Here is a 25,009-nt window from a genome sequence, read left to right on the forward strand (position 1 = left end):
TTCCCTGGTGGTCCAGTGGTTAACACTCCACACTTCCACTGCAGGGGCCACAGGTTCCATCCCTGGTCGGGGAACCTAGATACTGCATGCCGCGTGGTGCGGCCAGGAAAAAAAAAAAAAAAAAAGATAACCCACAAGGACCTACTGTATAGCACAGGGATCTCTACTCAGTATTTTGTAATAACCTATAAGGGAAAAGAATCTGAAAAAATAAATATGTATGTGTGTATAACTGAATTACTTTTCTGTACACATGAAACTAACACAGCATTGTAAATCTATACTTCAATAAAAAATTAATGTCAAAATAAAGTAAAATAAAATGGACATGATAATAATATTTTCCCCAAAGAGTTCTGAAGAACAAATGAGTGAAGATATGTGTGAATCCCTTAGTGGTGATGATTGACACCAGTGGTCCTTGGAAAGTATTGTTATTTTTCCCATCCCTTCTGGTGTGAAAGTAACTGTAGTATCATTTTCAGAGACAGATATTGATTAGGAGAAGGGAAACAGGTGATTTAGGTGTGTAGTGAGATTTTAGAGCACTGTTTCTGTTTTTTAAAAATCTATGTTTCCCCTGATAAACTTAAGTCATACTTTCTTTTAATATACATTTAAGTTTAATATGTTATATATAAAAAGTCATATATATGTGCATGTATAATATATGTATGTATGTGTGTGTACAAGCACACACATACACACGCAGAGTTGTTTTATTTTCACCCACCAGGCTACCAGTCAGGAAGTTATAGAGAGCAAAGTTATATAATGACTCAGCAAGTTGTGAGTCAGTGTGGATTATCTTGTTGATACATTTTAACCCATGTTTATGTTTATCTCCTGTGTGTTTTCAAATTCTTCCCACTTACGGCATTGGTTGGCACTTCCCGTGTTAATGTGGTTCTACCCTTTCCTGGGAAACTTACACATCCTGGTTGTCAGGTCCTCGGCTATACCACTAGAGGGAGCCACTCTGTAATGGGTGAGGTCAGCCTAAGAGAAATAACGTGATCAGCCTGGTGCTGATCAGAGGCCAAGGCGAAAGGTTACAGGTAACATATTTCAGATTTATTAAAAAACACATAGGTAACAAGTCAGAGCTTTGGCTAGGAATGATTTGGAAAAGAATTGAAGGCATTATTCCACAAAACATTCACAGTGTGTGCTAGAGACAGAGAGCAGGGAAGTGTTCTAGAAGCATTTGCGGTGGACAATGGAGGGCCCGGCCTCGTCGTACTCCTGTTTGCTGATCCACATCTGCTGGAAGGTGGACAGAGAGGCCAGGATGGAGCCGCCAATCCAGACAGAGTATTTGCGCTCGGGAGGGGCAATGATCTGTTGGTCAGGATGAGGAAGAAGGGCCATTAATGCACTAGAACGGGGCCTGGGCATTCCAGCATGGTCCGAATTTGGTGACCCCTGCTGAAGCTTCATGGGCAACAGGGACAGTCTTGGCTGTTAGATGCTGAACCCGAACCTGAACCCTAACCCATGGGGTGTGAATAAGTTGTGGATTTAAATATGCTTCAATGAGCACATTTGGTTTCCCAGCTTCCTTTTACACAATCTATTCCAAAGCATCTATGACACCCCTGCTGCATTCAGTCTACTATTGGGCAAACTGAAAGTTGGCCCCAAATCCTGCACGGCCTCCACTTAAGCCCTGACAATGTCCCCGACTTTCATAAGCTGTTCTTCAGCACTCAGCACGACACATATGCTCTGTGGACACAAACACCAGCAACTTCGAGGAGAAGTTTTGATTGTGCCAGAACTTACCACACAGGAACTTACTATAGACCTGATTAAGTACACTGAGATGCACTGTTTAACACAGAGGGACCCAAGCGTCCCCCACTGGGATGAACATTCCCCTGGGATAGGTCTGGGTTAGGCTGCATTGGCTGGCCCTACCCATTGCATAGGCCTGACATGTAAGAACATGTTGATGTTTCTTAAATCAATGAATGATTTAGGCTCAGAGAGCAGTGAATCAGGCTGAGGGTATGTCTCCCTACAGCAACTCTAAAAATAGCTATAGTTGGGTAATTCCAAGTTCCACATCAGACTTGGGTAGAAATGAATATGGACACTTGGGCCAACAGATAAAGTATTTCTGAAACGGTGGTGAAAGGGTTTAATTTCTGTTTATCCCTTGAGCTCTGGTTGAACATTTATTTTTAATACAAGTACGTGATATTTACTGAGCACTTACCATGTGCCGAGCACATGTACTATCTCATTTAATCCTCATAACCACTTTGAAGAGTAAGTACTGAATTACTCCCATATTCCAAATGAGGACACAGAGGCTGAGAGAGGTTTAAGTAATTGACCTTGATCACACCGGTTGGTACATATCAGACCCAGTATGCAAACCCGGACCTCTCCCAGGTATGTTTTTGTTTTGTTTTAGAAATAACTTTTCATTTTCGTATAATTTTGGTTTTACAGAAAAGTGGGAAAGACAGTACAGAGAGTTCCTATAGACCACCCCCCACCCCCATGCAGTGTCAGTTTCCCCTAATGTCACCATCTTACTGTACCAGGTTTTTAATGGTTTGCTCTCATCACACTGGAGCTCAAAGTTCTACATTCATTTCTATTCAACACTCCAAGTTTGAAGAACTAGAAACTACCCATCTCTAGCTAGGTGTCTGTCATATACCCCCAACCTAGGTTGTCTTTGTCAGCAACCCTAGCAGCTAGTTTCATGTCCCTCCCTCCGGGGTGGGAAGATGAGGTGGTAAGTGCCAATCGGAGGGGCATCCGAGAATCACAAATCCTCAGAAAACAGTCTCTCTCCTCTTAACCCGCAGAATTCCGAGCCTCTAAGGTGGAGAGAGAGCATGCTTCCGTCTAGCCCTCCCTGTTATGTTAGCTGCAGACCCTTTCAAAAAAGGAGTGCAAATCACAGAGAACTTGTCTGAACACCTCTCGTGTGTGTGAACTGCCCCCAGGGGGCCCCTTCTCCTGCTCCCTGGGACGTGGATCAGAAGGCCCCAGCCTGGCCTCCTGATTTCAGAGTGATAACAGCCTTTGAGAAGTCACCAGCCACGTGTAAGTTTGCCTCCAAAGAATGATGGCCTTTTAATCTGAGTTTCTTTGACTGTGACTCAAAACACACAGTGTAGGGGTCCTGATGGCTCAAGGACTGAGCTTGGTCATCCTGGGGTCATGCTGCACTTTTGAGCACTTGTATCAAAGGGCATGTCACACAGAGAGATGAAGATAAAATTTTAATTCCTGGCCACTGAGATGGAGTCACATTTAGTACTGGAGGAAGAGTATACACTATTGAATCTACAGGGTTTACACCCCTTCAGAAATAAGTCTGGCTCCTCTGTAATATTTGTAATGCTCTATACATGACATGCACTAGTTTTGTGATGAGGAAAAACAACAAAACATGTATTTTAGTGAGATATGGACACATGGGGGCTCTACTGACCTTCACTGCAGCTGCTAAAAGTAGCTGATTGACAAGGATAAGTACAGGTTAAATTTTGTACAAGATCATTCAACTTCTTTATGAACTGAACTGACCTATATCGTTTAAAGTATGGGACTTGTGGACTTTTAACCACTGCCTAGCTCTAAAACCCGTGAGTGCATGTGACCAAGATGTAGCCTCTGAAGAGTCCTTCACCTCTTGGCTGTAGGGCTGGCATTGCCAGCAGCATACATGGGTCCGTCACTGAACTGTACCTTGATCTTCATGGTGCTGGGCGCCAGGGCCGTGATCTCCTTCTGCATGCGGTCGGCAATGCCGGGGTACATGGTGGTGCCCCCGGACAGGACATTGTTAGCATAGAGGTCCTTCCTGATGTCAATATCGCATTTCATGATGCTGTTGTAGGTGGTTTCATGGATGCCAGCAGACTCCATCCCTGGAAAAGAGACACAGGCCATGGTCCTTGGGTGGTGAATAAAGCCCAGGTTGACGTGGAAGACGATGCGATCAACTGGATGATCTTACACTGGACCGAAGCTAGGCAGGCATGATGCTCTGGGAACCAGCCATCTCAGGACCAAAAGGTCCTCGAATGCCCCATGTCTTCCTACCTCTTGTCTAGGGAGGAAGCCCTGCCTCAGCATCTCTGGGAGGGTGGGGGGCTACAACATCATATCCCTAATTTTTAATAGACTCATTACTATGAATGATTCAAATAAGAATCAAAGTCTTCAGATTGCCAGCAGAAGCTTCCATGCTGAGCCAATGTTGCAGCCGTTGCTCAGAACTTTCCCCAAGTCTCTCTTTGGCTGCTGCCTTGTTTTTACTCCTCAAAGCTTTATGATGCTGAATCATCCAAAAAGAAAAAAAGCTTCATTTTATTCGGACAAAGACTCGCTTTTCTTCAATCTTTGCAGTTTTGTGATGTAATACTAATAATGCTTAGTGATTAATTACAGCCAATATCTAATAAGCATTGAATGCTCATTTCGGCCAAGTCCTGGGCTAAGTGCCCCCCACACAGCTCGTGTAATCCTCACAGCCACCCTATGAAATAGGTACTATGACAATCCTCATTTTACAGAGGAGGACCCTGAGACTTCAGGGTCCAGGGTCATGAATAGAGAGTTAAGACTCAAATCCAGGCTCACCCCTCCCAGAGCCTGCCCTCTGTAAACAACTATGCTAACCCGTCTCCCAAGGTCAGGGCTAACGTAGGATTGGGCATTTCCATTTTTCTTTCCCCCTATTATTCCCAAACTCAGCATTCAACCTATCCTTCCCATCCATCCATCCGGCGGCTCCACTGTGTCCTAAGCACAGAAAGTATCTGATTCTTTCACTGTAAACCACACACCAAGAATGCTTTGGGCTTGGCTACAACATAGACTATGTTTTCTTAAAAAGAAAACTCCTTTTCTGGTCTCCTTAACTCTTAAAAATGTGACATTCTTTCCTTTGCCCTGGTTTAGAAATGCACTTGGTTTTGTGGCCCCTGTCACATGTCCCTACACGCAGAAGGGTGCTGGGGGCTGAGGGTCGGCTGGGTGCAGGAGGAGAGGGTGGTCTCCCCAGAAGCAGGGGCAGGGTGTGCTGCCTACCGATGAACGAGGGCTGGAACAGGGTCTCTGGGCAGCGGAACCGCTCGTTACCGATGGTGATCACCTGCCCGTCAGGCAGCTCGTAGCTCTTCTCAAGGGAAGAGGAGGACGCAGCAGTGGCCATCTCGTTTTCAAAGTCCAGGGCTACATAGCACAGTTTCTCCTTGATGTCCCGGACAATCTCACGTTCAGCTGTCAGCGAGATACAAACATGGTTTGCACAGGCGGTAAAAATCCACCTGCCCGGGCTTCCCCGGTGGCGCAGTGGTTGAGAGTCCGCCTGCCGATGCAGGGGACACGGGTTCGTGCCCCAGTCTGGGAAGATCCCACATGCCGCGGAGCGGCTGGGCCCGTGAGCCATGGCCACTGAGCCTGCGTGTCCGGAGCCTGTGCTCCGCAACGGGAGAGGCCACAACAGTGAGAGGCCCGCGTACCGCAAAAAAAAAAAAAAATCCACCTGCCCTACTGCAGGTTCTGCTACAATACAGGCTCCATCCACAGTGATAAGTTCGATAATACATTCTGCACCCCCAAATCCATCAGGGCAATTAAATTATAAGTCCACTACGGAACTGCTTCTGTTCCCAGCGGAGTGCCTCACACAAAAGGTTCTTAGCAAATATTGTCTGGAAAGTTCAGGACAGGATGAAAATGACCTGGCTAGAAACAGGCAAAGAGCAGGAAATCCTTAATACGTTAACTTTTTTGCACGATTAACTAATGAATCTCCATTATAAGTGCTTTATAACAGTTTGTTATATTGGATTTTCAGTTGACCAGGAGGACGCGTGCTGAAGCCCCCCCTTAGAGGCCCCTACAGTTTCAAAAACTCCAGAGACCTGTGTCGTCTGGGCCAGGTAGATTCTAGCTCAAACCCTTGGAAAATTCATCACCTTCCAGAAAGAGGCAGGCCCTGGCTCAGGACAAGTCCCAATTGAGAAGGCCCCAGTGGTGCATGGAAGAAGTGGGCAGGCAGACCGCTTTCAGACTCCTGTCCTCTGAAGTTCTAAGCTATTGGTTCCATCTGGGTCCCTGGGAACCTTTTGGAAGCATCTTGGAATTCTTCATAGGGAGTAGAGGAGGAACAGAATTCACTCAACTACCTACTGCAAAAGGAGATTTTAACATCTTCAGGTCTCAAACTTGGAGTCTAGAATAAGCCTCAGGGATGTCCAGAAACCTAAACATTTGGACAAGACCAAACTGGCCAAGGGAGGGCAGGCGGCCAGGGTCAAGGGCACTGAGGACGTCCCAACATCTCTAGTATAGTCTGCCTCTGGGCAGTGGAACACCAGATTATAGTCTGAAGACAAATGTGTCGCTGCCTGCGGGTTGATATTAATAGTCACTAACAAATGCTGCATGCTTCCTCAGGGCCAGGAATTCGACGTGCATGGTCTCATTTACTACTCACAACATCCTTGTGAGAAAGGGTCTATGATTACTCCCATTTCACAGATGAAGAGGCTATGGCTTAGTGAACTTGGGCATCTAGTCCAAGGTCACACAGCTAGTGAGTGGCAGAATTGGGACCCAAGTCCTACTGAGATGTCTCCAAAGACTGCCCATCACCACGCCATACCAACTTCAGTCTCTATGTGTGAATGGAAGGGACTAAAAAATGTTCAGATAGTGCAACTCTGACTAGCTCATAATACCAGATGGTTATAACTGTTCTTCTTGAAGAAATAGTGTAATAGTTTAGCGATTTCACGTAGCAAAATATGCACTGCTTTGCCCTGGGCATTAGAATCAGGCCTTGATACCTGCAAGGCTGCCTCCCATTGTTTCCTTGGATAATCACCAAGTCCAGGAAGAACACCCCGCCCTTACACCCCCTCCCTTTATCTCCCGCAGGCCTCACCTGTGGTCACGAAGGAATAGCCTCGCTCGGTCAGGATCTTCATGAGGTAGTCGGTGAGATCTCGGCCAGCCAGGTCCAGACGCATGATGGCGTGGGGCAGGGCATAGCCCTCATAGATGGGCACATTGTGGGTAACACCATCTCCAGAGTCCAGCACAATGCCTGGGGGACAGTTGTATACAATAAAAGTCACCAGGGCAGCTGGTATGTGATCACTTACTGGTCTAGTAGAAGGGGAATTTCTAAGCCTCTTATTTGAAAGGAAGGAAGGCATTTGATAGGAGAAGTGGGGCAAGGCTGGATAAAGAAAAAAAAAGAAAGAACAGGAAGAGGGAAACAATAGGAGAAGTCCTCCTGGAAATACAAGTTAAAGGGCTTAATTTTAAAGGTGAGAAGACCTCTGAGGGCTGGAATTAACCCTGTCAATTTGAACTAAGCCCCAATCCATCACAACCCGCATGTTTATGAACCATTAAATCCTGTAACTGATGGTGTATTCAACTGAGGCTCTCACCCCTCCCAACCACTTACCAGTTGTACGTCCAGAGGCATAGAGGGACAGCACCGCCTGAATAGCCACATACATGGCTGGGACATTGAAAGTCTCAAACATGATCTGCAAAGCAATTCAAAGAGCTGAGTTAGTGATGCTGCCAGTCTTACCAAGAATGCACAAGACAGCATCTTGTTGAGGAATGCAGAGGGCCCACGTGGTTCTGGGTAGAGGAAGCTAAGGTAAAGGAGGGCCAGGGCAGCCTTGGTTACTAGTCAAGGAGAAATGAAGGTGTAAATGAAGAAACCATTATACCAGAGGCCTGATGGCATGGAGAGGGGGATACATGACCAGCCAGGTATAAGGAGGGTCTAGCTTCTGGCCCTGGCCCTGAGTTGAACATGACCTGGGAGAATTCACCAAACTAACAGCTGAATAACGTGGGCTTCATTCCAGGTCTCTTGATTACAAATGGAGGAGGAGTTTGGATGAGAAGGGTTCTAGGGGTCCTCCAGTGTGAACAGCCCAGGACTTAATACTGTTATCAAAGCCCAAAGAAACAAAAGACAGCATCTATACTTCTCTGGTGTATGAAAGAGCCCCCTTTTTTTTTTGGCCACGCGGCTTGCAGATCTTAGTTCCCTGACCAGGGATTGAACCCAGGACCTCTGCAGAGAAAACTCAAGAGTCCTAACCACTGGACCGCCAGGGAATTCCTGAAAAAGGCCTTTTAAACCTGAAGCTCAGACTGGTTGAGATGAGCCCTGTTCTGTGGCCTGAGGTTCGTTTAATCTGTTCCACTTTTTTATGTAGTTGCAGCCCTAGAATCTGAGGCCACTCTGGCTGCAGTGAAGGAGCCCTGATTCCTGGAAGAAAAGAACCGCCTGCTGGTAACAGAGAACCAGGTATGAATGTCAATGTGGCAGCTCATGCAGTCTAGGGACACGATTAGAACCAGAGTCCCTCCGGGTCAAGCATTAGAAATCTGTGCCCACGGAGATGCCCACAGACCACCATTTCTCCATCTGCAAAACCCTCCCTGGTCTATTCACCAGAGTGAATATCTAGCATCATTTGCTAGACGGCCATAATTCCCAACTATATTTTTCACCATTCACAGGAAAAATAGCCCCCATAAGAAACAACATCTCTTGCTACATGAGCGCTTCCCAGGCACACAGACGTTCCCCTGTAGAGAACAGCTGCTAGTGTGTTGGCGTAGCGCCTAGAACTCTTCCGAGAAAAAGACCCTGCAGTATTTACATTTATTATTCTCCGAGGTCAAAAGATCACGGGCCAAATCCAAGCTCTGCCACTTCTAGCTGTGTGACCTTGGGACAATCACCTAATGTACTTGAGCCTCGATTTCTTCATTTATATGATCAGCATACGAATAGCTCCTGCTTTACGTTGTTAAGATTTAAAGAGACAATGCACATAAAATGCTTAGCCCAGTGCCTAACCACAGCAAGCATGAAATTGACACGAGGTGTATTTATTTAGCAGCTCATCCAACCTGGAAATCTTGTCTGGCTGGTGGAATGGATGGTCTCCTGATCCAAAACTTTTGAGCTTCAGACAAGTGACAATAATGACAATAATAACTATTTGTTGAAGGTTATCATACCAGGTACCATGAAACACATGTAGCATTTACCTCATTCATCTTCACATCAATCCTTTGAAAAATAATAGTACTAATATTATTCCCAACATATGGACAAGGAAACTGAGGCTCTGAGAAATTAAGTGGATTCTTTAAAGTCACATAACTGATTAAGTGACAGATCGAGTTTTCAAACCGGGATCTGTTGGACTCCAGAACCAAAATTCCCCATTTTATGTTATGCTGCACTTTGAAATGACTTCTCCTTAGAAGGTTTTAACCTAAACATGTCACCTTTTCAGTTAAATCTTGGAAATTTCCTGTTGCTCTTGGAACCAAGGGGCTGTTCCTGCAGTAAGGATGTCAGTGCCGCCAGGATGCTCCTGGCCTTTGGAATTCTGGAAAGTTATCAGCCTGTGAGTGGACTGTTTGGTGGACCTTCTCGCTGCTGTCCTGCACAACCCCTTTAACACAGGACTTTCCCCAGACACCAAAGTGCTGGGCCCTGGAGTGCATATTTACCTGGGTCATTTTCTCCCGGTTGGCTTTGGGGTTCAGGGGTGCCTCGGTGAGCAGGGTTGGATGCTCTTCAGGGGCAACACGAAGCTCATTGTAGAAAGAGTGGTGCCAGATCTAGCAGGGGGACCGAGGAAAAGCACAATGATGTGACACTGTAGGGGCACTGCAGTCCTCAAAAAGCGATCAGAATGGGCTAATGAAACCAGGTTCAAATAAAATGCTAGAAGTACTCATTATGCGTCCACAGTTGCAGAGACTGAAACTCAAGGACTGTAAATAACTTACTGAGGATTCACAGCTAGTAGGTGAATGAGCAAAAACGCAAACCCAGGACTATGAGGCAGAATGGAGTAGTGGTTAAGGGTACAGGCTCTGGCATCAAACCTGGGTTCAAATCCTGGCTTAACCACTTCTTGGTTATGTGAGCTTAGGCAAATTTTAACCCTTCTCAGCCACAATCTCTCCATGGGTAATATAAAAATAATTTGTGGGCTTCCCTGGTGGCACAGTGGTTGAGAGTCCGCCTGCCGATGCAGGGGACACGGGTTCGTGCCCCGGTCCAGGAAGATCCCACATGCCGCGGAGCGGCTGGGCCCGTGAGCCATGGCCACTGAGCCTGCGCGTGCGGAGCCTGTGCTCCGCAACGGGAGAGGCCACAACAGTGAGAGGCCCGCATACCGCAAAAAAAAAAAAAAATTTGTATGTGTTTGTGAGACTTAAGTCAGGGAACCCTAGAGTTGCTATTTAGCCCGGAGTAAATGTTACTATTATTCAACTATATCTTCTTTACCCCCTATTTCCACTTTAGTTAATATTCATGGGCAAATGAGTTAGAGTAGCAAGTAAAAGGACAAATGAATGAATATATGAAAGGATGAATGAAGCTGACCTAATTGCCTAATTGCCACTTTTAATATTTGAGGGAAAATTTCCTCCCCTCCATTCCCCTCTTTGTTCCCCAGGGCTGAGAGAAGCCTGCCTTGGTCAGCACACTCTGGACTTTTCGTTCATGGGCAGACATTTGGCCTTCAAGTGTTTCCAGAAAAAGACAGTGTCTATTTCTAGCATGTCCGTGCGATGTACTTTGGACATACTTGTGTTTGTTTCATGGTTGAGCATCCTCTTTATTTTTGTTTATTTTTATTTTTGAGCTGTTTCTTTTTTTAATTTAATTTTAATTTTATATTGGAGTATAGTTGATTCACAATGTTGTGTTAGTTTCAGGTGTACAGCAAAGTGATTCAGTTATACATATATGTATATCCATACTTTTTCAGATTCTTTTCCCATATAGGTTATTACAGAGTATTAAGTAGAGTTCCCTGTGAGCATCCTCTTTAATCCCTGGATGCCATAAAGAACAAACCGTTGTGAAAAAGTTTCAGTTAACTAGTTATTTTTAAAAGCCTGAAAATTCTCCACTAGCACCAGAAATATTAAATTCATTCAGAATTAAAACAAAATAAAACAAGAACTGCTAGTGAAAGCTCATACATTAATAAAAGCTAGATCGACTTTAAAGAGTCTTTATCTTATTGCAGTTACTTTGGTTTTGAATTTGTTGTTTCTAGAAAGGAAATGAGACTCCTGAAAGTTCTATTCCTTTGATGGAGTAAAAGCCGCACAGTGTTCAAGAAATCAAAAAAAAAAAAAGTGAAGAAAAGAAATTCTACCAATCGTATTATATACTATGGATACTCTGAAGCGTCGTTTAAAAACCAACCAATCCCTCTCTCTCTCTCTCTCTCTCTCTCTCTCAGACCCTTTGAATTTAAATTTTAAAAATTATGGAATGCTTTATTTGTTCCAAGGATCTTTCTCCAGGTGCATCCCTCTGAGACGCTGCCGGCTCCATGGAGAATCTCTTAAAAGAGTATTTTCCTACTATTAATATCTTCTTCACAGTGAAAACTGCAGTCTTAACCAAATCCAGAATCTTAGACTCAGTAAACCTAATGAAACACAATTTTTGTAGAGAAGCAGAAGTTTCAGCATTATTACTGATAAATCCTAGCAACATTATTTTCTTTTACACTAGTGGGAGAGAGAGAGAGAGAGAGAGAGAGAGTGTGTGTGTGTATGGAGCTGACAGATATATAAAAGTCCAGATGTTCTGGTTCTAATATATTTGCTGCATTTTAAAAATTTAAGTCACTTTCTCATTATTTCTTCTGCTTTTTCTCTGATCACTTGTGTTTCCATAATGCCTAATAACAAACATCAAAATCCTAGGATTTAACTCTTCTCCTCATTAGCTCTTCTATATGGGTCTGGGAGATAAAGACTTCACTTAAGGCAACACAGGGAGATACTTATAAAAATATTTATTTAAAAATTTTTGTCATGTGCTTGGGCTTCAATATGTTGAGGAACATTCAGGAATGTATGAATGTATAGCTTTCTATAGTGAAAACTAAAAAATATATATATATATTTTAAATGTTCAGGGTGAGTTAATGAAAAACTTTCAAGAATGGGTGGGTGAAGGCAACCCTTTGTTCTCCTGGCTGCTACTCATGTAATGCTTGTCCTCGGAGGGCAAGCCAGCGGACTGAGCAAGTCTATTAATACCCACCATTGTCTAAGGGCTATTGTTCTCCAGAGCTAGCTCACTCTAATTGGTTTATAAACCCTGTTAGGCAAAGGGTTTGCTTTTTTTTTTTTTTATTTAAAGAAACAGTTCAGGATTTTTTTTTTTCCAGTTAGTAATAATCTAGAAGGACCATCAACAAGTAAAAGTACAATTGGGCAAAGTGAGCCAGTTCTTCTCCCCAGCAGTGGCAAGATGTTTGGAAACAGGAGCCCCAGGAATTATGCATGAATCTCCCGGTACCTTTTCCATGTCGTCCCAGTTGGTGATGATGCCGTGTTCTATCGGGTACTTCAGGGTCAGGATTCCTCTTTTGCTTTGTGCTTCATCACCCACGTAGCTGTCTTTTTGTCCCATTCCCACCATCACCCCCTAAAAAAGGTTCAACACATCACGAGCCAGCCTCTCTCAGAACTTGTGAACCGATTACAGTCCAAACACAAAGGGTTAAATCATTGCGATAGAAAGTTCCTTCGGGTACCAACAATGATTTGCTGAATCCTACTGTCACTAAGTTCTTAAGAAACAGCCTTAGTTGATTGGAAACAGGCCTGACTAGTTCTCTCAAATAGCAGAGAACCCTGGGGGTAAGGCAACTTTGTGTTATTTATCTTCTACATCCCTTGATGAGCTCTCTTAGGGCAAAGATTGTATCTGTCTTGTTCTCCACTATGACAAATTGCCTGGCACATATTCGGCACTCAATCATTATTTGTTGAATGGATATGTAAAATTTTACATATTAGTTAAATGGCATTTTGCCCCTTATAAATCCTTTAAACTGTACTTTTGAAGTTGTCACCTACCCAAGAGTATATCTAACCGTTATAAGCAAAAACATTATTTCTACAAATGATCACTCTGTGCTTGACTCCTCATAGATAAATTCATACCATCAACACTGACATCTGCCTAAAGTAGTGGGATGTATTTTTTAATCATTAAGGTGAAGCTTTAAAAAAGAGAGAATTCTCATTACTAAAATTTAAAATTGCACTGGAGTGACTTAAAATTGCAAAACAGTCGTGGCTACTATAGTTCCATAAGTAGTGATTTATGCAAAATATCTCCATCCCAGAAGTTCAACAAAGGGACAGAGTTCATTCATGGGGAGAGGCTTCTATTATTTGCTCTTGTGAATCTATGCCAAATTGAAAGCTTAAATATCAATCAGATAGACTCAATGTGCAAAATACATTTCTGCCGTGAAGGAGAATTTCTGAGATTTTTACCCTGTGGCTGCCATCAACATTTTGTTTCTACATAATGCTATGTAAAATTACCATGCGACTGTCCACATGTATTTTGTTGACAACTAACAGATGGAAAATTACATTTGGTAACAATGCTGATTTTCATCTAACATTAGGTTCTGTGAGAGTGAGTGACCTGGGCTTTTATTTTAGTTTCTTTCCAAAGAGTAGCTATGGAATACATCAGATAACTCATAAACTCATAAATATTTCTGATGCTGATGACAATGATTACATTTAGACAAAAAGGATTTATGAAAAAGAGCCAGTCTTTGTATCTGATAGACACCCAATAGATAATCTATCAACATTGTGTATTAAATTGGTACTTATTTCTAGACGTCAATCATCACAGGTACATTTTTAACATGGTTACATAATTCCCGGGCAGAGAGCAACAGACAATCTATGAATACCCATAGCGGGTACCAGAGACACAGAGGGACAAAATCTATAGCCTTGTTTTTCTCTGTTCCAGAGAAAATTTTCCTCACCTGATGTCTGGGACGTCCCACAATGGACGGGAAAACAGCCCTGGGAGCATCGTCCCCAGCAAAGCCAGCTTTACAGAGCCCAGAGCCATTGTCACACACCAGGGCGGTGCTGTCCTCTTCTTCACACATCTTGGCTGGAGCTACGACACAGGGTCCTGCAGGGAACAGGGAGGAAGCCACCCCACTGTTATCCAACAGTCATGGCACTTAACCTGACCACTCCCACCTTCCAGGCTGGATTGAGACCCGTCCTGTGCACTCCTAGAGCGCCTTCTGCTGATTCTTATCTAACACAGCATTTATCTCAAAGTACTTTCATTAGACTGAAAACTTTTTGTAACTAAAACTCTGATTTCCACATTCATACAACAGGTCTCTAGCACCGTGGCTGGCACGTCACATGTGCTCACAAGCACTTTAAAGACTGACTAAGTAAGTGAATGAATGAACTACTGCAGAGCACATATGGAATATCAGACCATGAGATCAGATATTCACAGGGACAAGTCATTTGTTAAAGAAGTATCTGGAATTCGCTGTCTGTATCCAACCATCTTCACATTTTTCTAGGTATGTTATAACTTCAAATTTTTTTCAAAAACGTAGATTTTGAGGAATGGGCAGCATGTGAAAAATTGGAAATATTGAGACATTTAATGTAAAATGTTTAAAAGAAAATTCTCTTTTGGATCCTGAGGACTTTAAATTTTACCCTTGGAAAAACATTAGAACCAATCAAAACTTTCTAAGAAGGTGCTTTAAATTTTAGGGACCACAGTTATTCCATTAATAAAAACCACTGCTACCCTGTAAGTCCAACAAGCCAGGGTGAATCCAAAACTTTACACATCATGCAGTAGAATGCTTTGTTGCCATTAAAAAAGATAAATAAAAGGATAAGTTACAGGTATGTTCTTATGTGATACTAGGTTAGAGAAATTAACATTGTACGATCCCATTAAAAATGTATTTTTATGCACTAGAAAAAGATTCATCATATTTACCATGATGTTGATGGGGGTTATTTTTGAAGCGGTGGGTTTTCTGGGTGTTTTAAATGATCATCCCTGGGTTCTGCAATATTTTCTAAATAAACTGAGCATGTATTCTTTTAGTAAGAAAGCAATATTTCAAATATCCGCTTGGATCCTACGGCAAAATTTGGAAAGACTGGAGCACAAGTAACAACTTAGAGATCTGGGAAATTGAAGGCTCATTAGAGAATGTTTTCCTTTAATGCCCTCGTTTCTCAAATGAGAAAACTCAGGGGAAGTGATTTGCTCAAGGGCACACAGGGCCTTACAGGCAAAGTTGAACCAGAGATCAGGTCCCCTTGGCTACCCTTCAGCTTTCAATCTAGACCCCTTCCATTTTCTAAGCAGAATTAGGTGCAAAATAGTTTTTAAAGAGAGGGACGCCCAGAGTTCTCTGCCTGACTTTGAGGCGATAGGATTTCAGGTTCAGGAAGAGTCTTCTAAGTTGGTGAACTCACTGCATCCCCAGGCCTAGATATAAAAGACAACTCTTTTAAGGAAATTTCTGGGACCTAAGAAAAGAAAAAAAAAGCTATTGCAGTTTGAGTTGTGCCAGACCATTCCCATGAAACCAATGCTCCGTCTTTCTAAATGCCTAGAACTTCCCTGGCAGTGTCTCATGCAACATAACCTTTTGCAAAGAGCATGAACCTCAACTGAGAGAACATATCTTAAAATCCAGGACATGTACTGTTATCGCCAACTGACAAACCAGGGAGTCAAGACTCAGGTTGGAATGATTTGTGCAGGATCCCAAAACTGGTAGAGTTAGGACACTAAAAATTACAGCACCTGATTCATGGGCTTGGATTCTGGGGTCTCACTCTGGATTTGAGTGTGGCCTTCACCGCTTAGAAGCTATGTGACTTAGTAAGTTATGTAACACCTCTAAATCAGTTTCTTTATCTATGAAACAACAGTAAAATCTGTATGTAGCACATAGAATTCTTATGGGGATTAGATTTTCTAAAAGGCATTAAAAATAATTTATGGTGGCATATACATTATGAATTCTCAATAAATATTATTTTAAAATTATTAGCATCATTATGTGATGATTATCATTATCCAGATCCAGTCTTTGCTTCCTCTCCACACTCCCTCTAGGCCTACCACAGAAACCTTCAACTTGTGGATTCTACTTGTAAGAATGGAAAATGAGGTTTATCAATGGCCTACTCTTTCTTTTCCCACCCTTCCCTTCCCTTTCCAGACACTGAATTATGTTTGGCAGTCATGTGATTTGGCTTCCTTCCTAGCAGATTAAGAAGCAAAAAGACAGATGAGAAATGTAAGAGAGAGAAGGCGGAAAAGCAGTCGGAGTCAGAGGCATGTGTCAGAGGCTGTCAGCACTGGATCAGCAGCCTCTCTGGATGTGCTAAACAGACTTGCCAAAACAAAAGTAAGGGCTGAAAACAGGATAAAATATTTGGAATTAGGAGGCTCTAAAAATGTGATGGTGTGGTCACTATGAATACACATGTCCTTAGTAACCCTTTCCTGGGGCAGGAGGGGTTTGGGGGAGTGTTAGAATGCACTGCAGACAAAGTAGACTTAACGCTCAGATCAGCAAGCATGCAGAAAATAAAAGGATCTCAAAATTTGGTAAATGTGTTTTTATTTGGCAAAAAAAGAAAGAAAGAAAATGTCCAGGAAGAATTTTAAAATCTCTAAAAGGAGCACTGTCGTTAGAGAAATCTGTGTCCCCAGAAAGGACCCAGCTCAGTGGTTTGCAACTCTTACCTAACCTGATGAGCAGCTGGGTTTGGAGCAAAGCATTTCCTAATTAGGTAAAACACACTCGAATGTCTGCTTTTGGAACAGCACCCGGGTCAGGGGGTTTGCTCTAACCGACTCGAGTGCATCTTGTGCCAAAAATGAGGAGTTAGTGGGAGGGGAACGCTCCAGGTCCCAGCTCGACAGTCTTGAAACACAAACCATATTTAGTCATGAATCACAAAATGGAAGGAAAATCTCAGTGTGAAAACTCCAGTCCGGGCTGAAGCTGCCAACTGTTGATTTACAGCAAAGAGCAGCCTGTGGTGGCAGGGCTGGCTCCCAGGTCCCGCCCGGCTGAGAAATGCAAACCAGACATCGTACAGGCTGAGACGCAAACAGCTGTCAGACGCACACCCGGCTCCCTCTCTCTTTATTCACAAAGATTCAGCGGGGCGCCTGCTGCGCTCTGCTACAGATGACCAACCAACCGAGACGCATATCTCCTTTTCTTTTTAACATCTTTATTGGAGTATGATTGCTTTACAATGGTGTGTCAGTTTCTGCTTTATAACAAAGTGAATCAGCTATACATATACATATGTTCCCATATCTCTTCCCTCTTGCATCTCCCTCCCTCCCACCCTCCCTATCCCACCCCTCTAGGTGGTCACAAAGCACCGAGCTGATCTCCCTGTGCTATGTGGCTGCTTCCCACTAGCTATCTATGTCACGTTTGGTAGTGTATGTATGTCCATGCCACTCTCTCACTTTGTCCCAGCTTACCCTTCCCGCTCCCCATGTCCTCAAGTCCATTCTCTAGTAGGTCTGTGTCTTTATTCCCGTCTTACCCCTAGGTTCTTCATTACCTTTTTTTTTCTTAGATTCCATATATATATGTGTTAGCATACGGTATTTGTTTTTCCCTTTCTGACTTACTTCACTGAGACGCGTATATCTTGAAGTGTAAGCTCCCAGTTACACTCAAGAGACTTTCCCACAGAAGACACTACCAATGAGAGCCAGAGGAGCCCAGATGCAAATACACAAAGAGCCAATATCAAAGGCTAGGCAACCTTGGTTCAATTCTAAAATCCACTTCCAGACACCGTAGCTGCACCAAAAGTACAGTCCAGTGAAAAATCCCCACACCAAATCTGAACCACAAGCAGATACTGGAGTTTCCAGTGCCTAAATATAAATCATCATGTAACTTACTGCAGACAGCTTGACTGCGTCTCTGAAATGCACTGCAAGACCCGGGCAGTTGGTTTAGTATAAACAGATGTTGCAGGTGACACACATAGATTTCATTCCATCTTGCTCTCCCCACCCTTTCCCACACCAGGCTGCGTCTTAGCTTGGATTTTAAGGTTAGATAATTAGAGCTAAAAGCTACAATCGTGTTAGTAGTACAATCTTCATTCAAAACTTTCAGAGTGTGTGAGCCTGGCCAAAATCCCCAGAGATGACATCTGATTATGCTGGGGAATGTCAGAGCCGCTGGAATCTAAGTCACATCCCTGGACCGGTGCCACTTACCCTGAAAGTGCTCGGCTGGGCTTCTCTCCTCTGGCTGGTGTTCGGGGAAGCTGAACGCTGAAGGGTTATATAGCTCCTTGGTCTGCTCCCCTCCCACTTGCTTCCCAAACAAGGAACAAAGACAGACTTCAGCCCTCCAGTTCAGTCTAACACAACCATATAGGGACCTCAGCACAAAACTCTCTAATCTGGGTGGCCGGAGGTCTGGGTCTCTTCCACCGCATTCCACTGCTCTGCTCATGAAAAGGCAGGCAGCTCAGCTGCCTGTGGGAGATAAACACCCCAAGCCTTCAGAACAATTGCTGAAATGCCCAGAGATACTGAGTGAGCCTCATGGGGCAGATGCAGGCATGGTTCGCACATTCCTCAGGAGATGCCAGCCGGCTGTCTTGCTAGCATTTCGGGTCATTTCCTCATGAACCGAGCACAGAAAGAAGCTGCCTCTGAGGAGCAGGGACTTTTAAAAATTCCCCTAAAAACGGGGTCTGCAATGAAGAAAGAGATGCTGCAATGGTCCATAAGTTTAGAGAGGGAGTGAGAACTTTGTGGTCGTCAGTGCTGGGTTTATGAATCAAGTCTGGGGCGGGGTCGGGGGTGATGGAAGTAGGAATTGAAGTGGAGACAGGTTTGAAGGCCCGTGTTTTCACAGAGGCGCTTGGAAGTCAGCACGACCTTGACCATTTTGGTGCCCTGGTTCATTAGCTGTGTCTGCTAATTTGTCCTGAGCGATGTAGCAGCATGATAGGGGCTGTCCTTCAAGCAGAGTCCATGCAGGCACCTGTCACAGAAGCAGTCTGAGAGCAAAGGGCGTGTTTAAGGGAAGCCTCTCTGAGCCTCCTCTTGCCCCGCTGATGCACCTGACAGGTGACAGATAACAGGTGACCCAGGCATTCCTCAGAGGAAGGTAGTGAGTAAACACCAGCCTGACCTTAAGCTCTCATTCCCAGGTGACAACAAATGACTTTAATGGTTTTACATTTGCCTGTTCCTCTTTGCCAAGCCAAGGTTCTAACTAAATTTATGGTAGAAATATTTTTGACAGTTACCATGAGCATTTCTGCTGACATATGAGAAAAATCCCAGGATGAATGTCTCTGTTTTACAGCTGTGGCCAGCCCTTCACTCATGTTACTGTGTCTGACCCATTTGATTTATGGCACACACACACACGCACACACACACACACATTTATCTTTGGGAAATTGCACCATTGATGATTATGTAATTTTATATGGCTTAAGACTAAATGATAACAGATTGCTCTGTATTTTTCAAGGATTTGTCAACTGTTTCTAGTTTTTGTCAACCAGAAAACACAATTGTGTGAATGTTCAAACTTGAAGACTATGCAATATAACATAAAGTTGGGCATTTGGAATTAATCTAGTGGTTTTTATCACAGGGAACACGTGAAGCAAAAATTCCATATTTTCTTCATTGGGAGGGCAATTTGAGCAGAGGTAGGATCCTGCCTCCTCCCACTTCTGTCTCGAGCAGTGTCTGTGTAGTCCCTGACAGTTTATGTAGTGAATGCTTCTTTAAATACCGAAAATAAGAGTTTTGATGTTCACCTTCCTGATTCTTATGTCATTTTCTCCCTTGATTCTACCAGTGTGCATTCACAGCCCTGATAGCAATCAGACTATGATGACATGAACAGACATACAAGATGATGATTCAGGCTCAGTTTTTCTCACAAGTTTTTTTTCCTTTTCCCTTCCTTCCTTCCTTCTTTCCTTCCTTCTTTTTTTTTTTTTTTTTTTTTCCGGTACGCGGGCCTCTCACTGCTGTGGCCTCTCACTGTTGTGGCCTGTCCCGCTGCGGAGCACAGACTCCGGACGCGCAGGCTCAGCGCCCATGGCTCATGGGCCCAGCCGCTCCGCGGCATGTGGGATCTTCCCGGACCAGGGCATGAACCCGTGTCCCCTGCATCGGCAGGCGGACTCTCAACCACTGCGCCACCAAGGAAGCCCCTTTCCTTCTTTTTTAAAATTTATGACACTAACCAGGGAGGACCTCTAACTGAAAATAAATTTCTGAACCAGTGATTAAATGGTCTCATTGTCTGGGTTTGAGATTTATACTTTCATACCCCATTCAAGTCTCCCCAGTGAAAGAAAGCAGTGCTGGATGAGTATGTGTGTGTGTACAGAGACATCTCCAGTCAAGTGGCCAGATATCTTCTGGAGCTCTCAGCCATGTATCCAAGAAGTTATGGAGCAATTAGAAAAACAGTAGTGTCTGATGACTTGGTTGCCATTCAGGAAAACTATAAAATAAATTCCAGGCTATAAGCACATTCAAGAATCATGCCCAGACGTGTGGTTCTACAAACAGCACACACCATCTTGGTAGCATTATCCAATGATGATTTATTGTAAATTCCTAGAGATCTGGGACAATTTTAATCCTCAGTCCAGAGCTGAGTAAGCAGTGAGTGCTCACTAATTGCCTAATGATTTCTTGATTAATCTTTACCCCCAGTACCATGTGGATTTCACTTGGCCGTGTCAGTATTGGCAAACAGCCACATAATATGGATGTCTGGCAAGGAAAATGATTTTCTGCAAATTTTCTGCTGCAGTTGAAAATTTGGGCTGTAGAAACTGTTTTCTCTAGACTGATCACACTCATTAACTATTTTGTTCAGCTCATAGAATTCATTTTGCCTGAGGAGACTCAGTGAGAGCAAGGCATCCTTTCTGTTTCTAATTCTCAGAATTCTCCAGGTTCTGGAATTGTCAGAATCAAAGGCTGAGTTCTCCTAAGACAGCCCCAGCAGACAAACTCACCCAGCCCATGCTGGCACAATGGCCATTCCAGCCGCATCTGCAGGGGTTTGCTGAACTCCGTTCTGTTCTTTGCTTGAGCAAATCAGAAGTTTTTTACTGCAAATTTGATTTGACACCTCCTATGGGAAGGTAAATGCAGGTATTTGGGAGATATGCTAATACTCAGTAGATGGTGTTTATTTTCGCAGTGCTCTTATTTATTTCAAAATCTGCGAAGTTTGAAGGAATGTCCCATAAGAGGAGACACTTGGCACACTAAATGTGAGAGAAACAACCTGCAGCATAAGGAGGAAATGCAGTGAAAATCAGCCTTCGGTCCTTGTCTTTGTACAAAGGCAAAAAATTTTAGAGCAATACACAAGGGATTCTGATTCAGAGTTCAAGTTCTAGAGCTACCACTAGCTCTGTGTCCTGTCTCTCTCTCTGTCCCTTTTTAAAAAACTTTTTATTATATATTGGAGTACAGTTGATTAACAATGTTATGTCAGTTTCAGGTGTACAGCAAAGTGATTCAGTTATACATATACATGTATCTATTCTTTTTCAAATTCTTTTCCTAGTTAGGTTGTTACAGAATACTAGGCAGAGTTCCCTGTGCTATACAGTAGATCCTTGTTGGCTATCCATTTTAAATACAGCAGTGTGTACATGTCAATCTCAAACTCCCTAACTATCCCTCCCCCCCCCCACCAGCTTTCCCCCCTGGTAACCATAATGTGTCCTCGCTCTGACTCTTAGATTTCTTATATGAAAATAGGGTTAATAATCATATCTTATCACAAGGCGGTAGTGGGATGTGAAGAGTTAATAAATGAGAAGTGCCTGGAATACTGCCTCGCCCGTGGAGAACACTATGGAATTATTAGCTATTATTATCATCCAGTGTTCTATGAGCGAAAGTTAGATCTAGAGGTGAGACAGTTTCTCAGACAAAAAAAAAGCACAGACTTAAACTTTTAACCAAAAGAATGTGACACTCTGTGTTAGTTTCCTTTTGCTGCTTTACCAAATTACAACAAACCTGCTACAAACAACAAAATTTATTATATTACAGTTCTTGAGGTCAGAAGTCCAAAATAGATTTCACTGGTTTAAAATCAAGTTAGTTATCTTTCTTCTGGAAGCTCTGGGGGAGAATGTGTTTTCTTGTCGTTTCTATTCTAGGGGCTGCTGCATTTCTTGGCTCATGGCCCCTTCCCCTATCTTCAAAGCCAGCTTTGTAGCATCTTCAAATCTCTCTTTCTGACTCTGACCATACTGCCTCCCTCTTAGAAGGACCTTTGTGATTACATTGGGCCCTGCTGGATAATCCAGGGTAATCTTCATATTTTAAGATGATTAACTTAATCACATCTGCAAATTCACAGGTTTGGGGGATTAGGATATGGACGTGTTGGGGAGGCCATTATTCTGCATATCATATATGTTTATTCAATCACACACAAATGTATTTCCTGTTGCACATCAATACATTTGTAACAGTTTCTCAGATAAAAAGAAAATTTCCACCAATGGCGTTGACATTAGATATACTGACTAACATCCAATAGACGTTTAGAGATAATGCACAAGTCCTGTGTTAGGAAAGGGATCAGAAAACCCTAAAGCTGTCTGTCCACAATGCCATAAAGGCCAACTAGGAAAGTGGAATAAACTTGTGCACTCCTTAAAGCTTTTCAGAGTGTCTAGACTATGTAATGTATTTCAAGATGTATTCCAGTGCTTTACTATATTTTATTTTATTTGTAAAAGAAGAAAATGCATTCTGGCTTGCAGAATAACACCCTGTTAGATTTTGGAGGCAGAACAGCTTTTAATATTCTCGCTGTTACCAAAAGATAACTTGGGAAATTAGGGTTAATCATGAAGGATCGAGAGCTCCACAAGCTGAGTTGAATTCCTGGAGCAGAAGGACACTAATATCCCTCTGTTAAAAGCACTTATGTTTTGCCTGTATCTTCCACCTTATCTACCCCCACTCAGAAGTAGTATGCTCCAACATTGCCCCAATAATCCTGAACAATGGACTTTTCCACTAACAAATCAGACTAGCTCACAGCTTAGGATCTCTGCTCTTGCTGTTCCTCTGCCTGGAACAGTTTTTCCCCATTTACCACTCTAACTCCTCCCACACATCCAGTTCTTCTTCTACGCGATCTCCTCAACTCAGCCAGGTGTCACTAAGCCCCAGTAAGCCTTCCCTACCCCCTCCATCTTCCATTTTGTTTAAGTGCCCCTCCTCTGTTTGCCCATACCATACCATGTTCACCTTTCCTCTGGGACCCACAGCATTGCTCTTCTATAGTGCACCTAAATTCCAGGCTAGAGGGCAAAGACTAAATGCATTTGAGGGCAAAGAATGAATTGATTTCATCTTTGTATTCCTAGAGTCTAAAACATGCAGTAAATGTTTCTTGTTTTTGTTTTTCGTTTTGTTTTGCGGTACGCAGGCCTCTCACTGTTGTGGCCTCTTCCGTTGCGGAGCACAGGCTCTGGACGCGCAGGCTCAGCGGCCATGGCTCACGGGCCCAGCCGCTCTGCGGCATGTGGGATCTTCCCGGACCGGGGCACGAACCCATGTTCCCTGCATCGGCAGGCGGACTCTCAACCACTGTGCCACCAGGGAAGCCCATGGAATCTATTTTTGATAGGACTTCCAATGATGCTTATCCAAACCGAAATTTGGGAATCACTGGGCCGAAGGGCAGAATCACCTGATGTCCTGGGGTTCCTTCCAGCTTGATGACTCTCTGATTGTCTGAGCGTGGATGACATGGTGGACGGTTGGATTTGCTGGACTTCTGTGGAGACTGACTGATAGTCACTTATTTAGTCTAGAAACCGAGTCTTGGATCCTCTAGACACAAAACAGTGGATAAACATAGAATTGTTGATATTACCAGCGTGGAGTGTTTTGGAATTGGAACCCAGCATGCTGCAGGAGAAAAGAGCCATACCAAGGAGAATATATACAGTGCTTTGGACGGGAGTGCTAGACACTGCTGAGGAGTCAGCTAAAGAAGAGAAAGTATCAGCTACGTCAACCAGAGGAATGGTGTCATGGGGGCCCAGGGTCCTGGGATATATAAGGCTGTGGGAAGAGGGTCACGTGGCACACGAGCAATACAGGGCACCTCAGAGCTACAACAGCATTAACAACAACAATGATGAACATTTATTAAGCTACTGGCATGTATCAGGCTTCAGTTGTACTACTAATATATCCATTCTTTAAATTAGGAAACTGCAGCTGAGTTTAACCCAAGGTCACACCATTACTGAGTGATGGATTTAGGATTCAAATACAAGTGTGTATGACTTTAGACCTGAGGTTAAAGCAAAGGATTAGGTAAGCTGTATTCTTAGAGGAAGGAGTCATTCCCAAAGTTATCTGAAGGACGTAGTACACACACAACAGGTGAGAAGCAACCATGCTCCTACTTGGGAAGTACCTCTATGAAAGTCGCTGACTTCAGAAAAACTATACAGGGAAGGCAAGCTGAAGATGAAACCGATAGCAAGAGTTTGGGCACATGAACTGTTGAGAGAGTTTATGGTGTAAAAGGTAATTCAGAGACTCATTTGTCCTTAACAGAAGCCTTGAACTAGTAACAAACTGCTACACCAAGGGGAAAGTCTTTTATTATTGCTGTTTATAAACCAGAGAAAGTCTCTGCAACCTGGATCCCAGTTTGGCTTTAGCAAACTGCAGTTAGAGACTCAACCTGTTGGTTTCTCAAGGCATTGATCGGCAAAGTGTTACATGTTAATTATCAAGGAAATGGCCGGTGAGAATCCTCATGATGGTGAGGATTGTGAGTGACCCAGAAGCCTGGCCACAAACAGGAATGGCTCTGAGTACCCAAGAAGGCTTAGTCAAAAGAAAGGATCTTGGGGAGACATGAGGTTTGCCTAACGGCCTGAAGTGATATCAGGGAAGAGAGTGGGTGTCTACATGTTTCTTGAGAAAATATAACTAGCAACTATGGGTCACATCTACGAGAAAACAGATTTCATTCCCCCTTACCTAGAAACTTAGGTTAAA

The 25,009-nt window shown here is 43.5% G+C and overlaps 1 protein-coding gene across 1 annotated transcript; it reads right to left on the reverse strand.

Annotated features, from left to right (window-relative positions):
* Window positions 1–1,052: 1,052 nt before the first annotated feature.
* Window positions 1,053–18,254, reverse strand: ACTA2 (actin alpha 2, smooth muscle). Its single transcript, XM_022569406.2, has 9 exons — window positions 18,173–18,254; window positions 13,881–14,035; window positions 12,377–12,505; window positions 9,547–9,657; window positions 7,457–7,541; window positions 6,926–7,087; window positions 5,062–5,253; window positions 3,715–3,896; window positions 1,053–1,341 (listed from the first exon to the last, which is right to left on the reverse strand). The coding sequence occupies exons 2-9, from the start codon at window positions 14,007–14,009 to the stop codon at window positions 1,198–1,200; spliced, it is 1,134 nt and encodes a 377-aa protein (XP_022425114.2). The 5' UTR covers window positions 14,010–14,035; window positions 18,173–18,254; the 3' UTR covers window positions 1,053–1,197.
* Window positions 18,255–25,009: the final 6,755 nt, after the last annotated feature.

The sequence above is a fragment of the Delphinapterus leucas genome, chromosome 16 (assembly GCF_059928025.1).
Source record: "Delphinapterus leucas isolate spDelLeu-1000000601 "Yukka" chromosome 16, BTC_Dleu_Yukka2, whole genome shotgun sequence".
NCBI lineage: Eukaryota > Metazoa > Chordata > Mammalia > Artiodactyla > Monodontidae > Delphinapterus > Delphinapterus leucas.

Excerpts from the sequence above, each read along its gene's own strand:
- ACTA2 (XM_022569406.2), bottom strand. The coding sequence starts at position 14,009 with ATGTGTGAAGAAGAGGACAGCACCGCCCTGGTGTGTGACAATGGCTCT. Across the intron at positions 7,542-9,546 it reads ACCGGGAGAAAATGACCCAG|ATCATGTTTGAGACTTTCAA; the intron begins GTAAATATGCAC and ends ATTGCTTTGCAG. Across the intron at positions 5,254-6,925 it reads CTATTCCTTCGTGACCACAG|CTGAACGTGAGATTGTCCGG; the intron begins GTGAGGCCTGCG and ends TCTCGCTGACAG.